The sequence below is a fragment of the Anneissia japonica genome, unplaced genomic scaffold (genome assembly GCF_011630105.1).
Source record: "Anneissia japonica isolate Jap-2015-1 unplaced genomic scaffold, ASM1163010v1 scaffold724_len3256291_cov202, whole genome shotgun sequence".
Taxonomy (NCBI): Eukaryota; Metazoa; Echinodermata; class Crinoidea; order Comatulida; family Comatulidae; genus Anneissia; species Anneissia japonica.
The window spans coordinates 1,488,819-1,491,914 of NW_022744966.1; the positions used below are offsets into that span (position 1 = coordinate 1,488,819).

Below are 3,096 nucleotides of genomic sequence, written 5' to 3' on the forward strand. Positions count from 1 at the left end.
TTTTGAGAGTGAAGTCATCACTTAGTGAATTAATTAGATTTGTTTGGATCTGCCTCTCTACGGAAAAATCATCTAAATCAAATCCGTTAAAAAATTGTTCAATTCGGTAGCATATTGCACAGATAAGTCAGGAAAACATCTTACTTTATTACTCTTGTCTTTATGCATAAAACTACTCATCAAGCGCATGCCCTTCCATACAATTTTCATGTTATTTTCTGTAAAATGATTTTCTACCTTCATTCTGTAATTATTTTTTTCTTTACGTATAATAGTTTTAAGTTCTTTTTGGATATCTTTAAGTTTATTTCTAGCATTTTCATTAAAGGCTACTTTCTTTCTTTCAATAATGGCTTGAACATTTTTAGTAATCCATGGTTTATTGTTACTGAAAACTTTTAACAACTTTTTTGGGAACTGTAATTTCACAACAGAAATCAATATAGTCACAAAATGTTTGAGTGAGATCGGTAAGATCTTTACAATTTTCTTTAAACATGTCACAGTCTGTACACTCCAGAGCACCTTGTAAGTGCTGTATAGATTCATCTGTCCATTGTTTAACAATGATTTTCTTTGGTTTTTGCGTCCCACTCAACGGTAAGTATTTGGTACTTAGCAGTACGAGGTTATGATTGCCGAGACATGGTAGCTTGATTGACATGTATGCGTTCTTTACATTCGAGTAACGAAGGTCCAGTTGGCCGGCATTCCTGGTCGCACAGCTGATATATTGGTAGTAATAAACACTACTTTTCCTTAAATTACAAAAATCGCCATTTACTATAATCAATGCGTCAGGGGATTCCACTTCAACTTTATTTAAAATGGCGTCGTAAATCTGAAGCTTTCTTAGCAAGGTTTCTATGAGGAACATATACCGTGATAACAACTACGTGCGAAAAATCTCTAGGAATGTTAAATGGCCGTATACTAGTTACCATTATTTCACTCCCCGGTATGCATGTATGCGCCTTAATTGTTATATTATTTGGGTGACAATATCGGCTATTCTCATATGCACACAGACCTCCTTTTTCTTAACCGATTCCAACGTTTGATCACTTCTGATTAATTTAAATCCATCAATATCCATATGCTCATCCCTGTGTTTTTCTTTCAACCAAGTCTCGGTATATGACATAAGACTACTTTCCTAAATTCGTTCATGTATCGCACGTTTGCCATTAGTTTGCCCATTTTATTGTCCAGTGACTGCACGTTTCCAATAATAATAGATGGGATGTAAGGTCTACTTTTCCTATTTTTAAAGCGTTTCATGATTCCTCCTGCTTTCCCTCTCTTTCTGCGTTTTACGATCTTAGGCCACTTGTGTTTGTCTGGCAGCGGTGGGGTGCAACGGCTTTGCTCCTGCATAACTAGGCTAGGCCTAGCAGTTAGTTTGTGTAGGTGATCGTTGACTCAGGCGGTGATCCAAAACAACGATTAAACAACACCAAAAAAGCACATAATTTGCTTCAACAACATGGTAGCACAATACAATATCAATCACGACGTTCAAAAAGTAGATAAAGAAACACATTACAGGTGCGGATCCAGGGATGTCCAAAAGGGGGGGGGGCGAAATTTGGGCCGATCGAGACAACACTGAAATAGGAGGTCCGGGGGCATTCCCCCGCGAAATTTCTGTGTTTTAGACGCCCGAAAATAACATTTGAGGCGTTCTGGGCTATCCTTTTTCCTTTTTCTTTCTTTTTTTCCCCTTTTTTTTACCTCCCAAAAAGGGGGGGGGGCCTAAATCCGCCCCTGCTTGCCATCCAAAAATTAGCGTACTGTTGCTAAATGTTAAACTGAGTAATTTGTTTTAAAAAGGCACCAACAGCTCCACCAAAACGAGCTCCGTCGCCACTTCAGCAGCGCCGATGTGCACGTGATGAATGAAACTTGATATAGACTTACTTGTACAGCCGTCTTCTTATTCACACTTTTTCACATACTGCGCAAGGACGTCTGAACGTCATGTCGAAACTAATAACATAATGTGCAAACCAAATACTGTAACATAATGAGAAACCACATAACATCATGACCAAACCACATAATGACCAAACCACGTAACATAATGACCAAACCACATAACATCATGATCAAACCACGTAACATAATGACCAAACCACATAACATAATGACCATTGCACATAATAGAGTGTTTGCACATAACCGAAGATACTAACGGCGTTCCATACCGACGACACGCATGCGACGATCGACTAGACTCTCTGACGACCATGGGCGAAAGATGGCGGAGTTCAAGAAAACAACAAATCTAAGGTTTCCACGTGGTGGGAAAAATGTAACTAAAGAGCAAGAATATTGGAAAGACTTTGAGGTAAACCTATATTATTTGTCAGTGTGATTATAGCTTATCATAATAGGTAGTTATGTAGGCTAAGGCTTACCATGGCATTGCTTAAGAAACCTACCGACCGGCCTGCCCAGGCTAGGGCTAGCCTAGCTCAGGCCTAGCTAGGCGTAGGCTCTAGTTAGGCTTAGACTAGCCTTAGAGGCTACTGGGTAGATCGGGTGTCGGTCAATCCGTACCCAAACCAACACGTACCCATACCAACCCGTACCCACTTTGGTCAAACCGTACCCAAATTTAGGACGTACATGTCATTTTGGTCAACCCGTACCCACAATATATTTGTATTGTATCTGTACGTTCTCGTGCGGTCTGTAAAATTGTCGTTGCCGCTAATATTATTAAGGTAAGTTTTCTCTCTGGACCTTTTTTTTATCTTTTCTCATAATTTTCAACTTTATTTTCATCAATTTTCTCTGGTTGGTTTTAATTTTTTCTTTCTCTTTTCTTTTGTCTTTGGGTCTATTCTTTATTTCTTTATTATATATTTAGTTATTATATATATTCTTTATTATATTATTTATTATTTATATATATATACATACATATATTCATACATATACATACATATATACATACATATATATATATATACATATATATACATTATAACATATACATACTTATATATATATACACACATATATATATATATATATATACACACATATATACATATATATATATACATAATATATAGACATATATACGTA

At 36.9% G+C, this 3,096-nt stretch overlaps 1 protein-coding gene across 1 annotated transcript in view; it reads left to right on the top strand.

The window, feature by feature from the left end:
• Positions 1-2,224: 2,224 nt before the first annotated feature.
• The window catches only part of LOC117119831 (U3 small nucleolar RNA-associated protein 15 homolog), a 10,663-nt gene continuing 9,791 nt past the window's right edge, over positions 2,225-3,096 (top strand). The window contains exon 1 of the mRNA XM_033264781.1: positions 2,225-2,350. Within this exon, the coding sequence (XP_033120672.1) occupies positions 2,261-2,350 (90 nt within the window). The 5' untranslated portion in view covers positions 2,225-2,260. The remainder of the gene's footprint in view (positions 2,351-3,096) is intronic.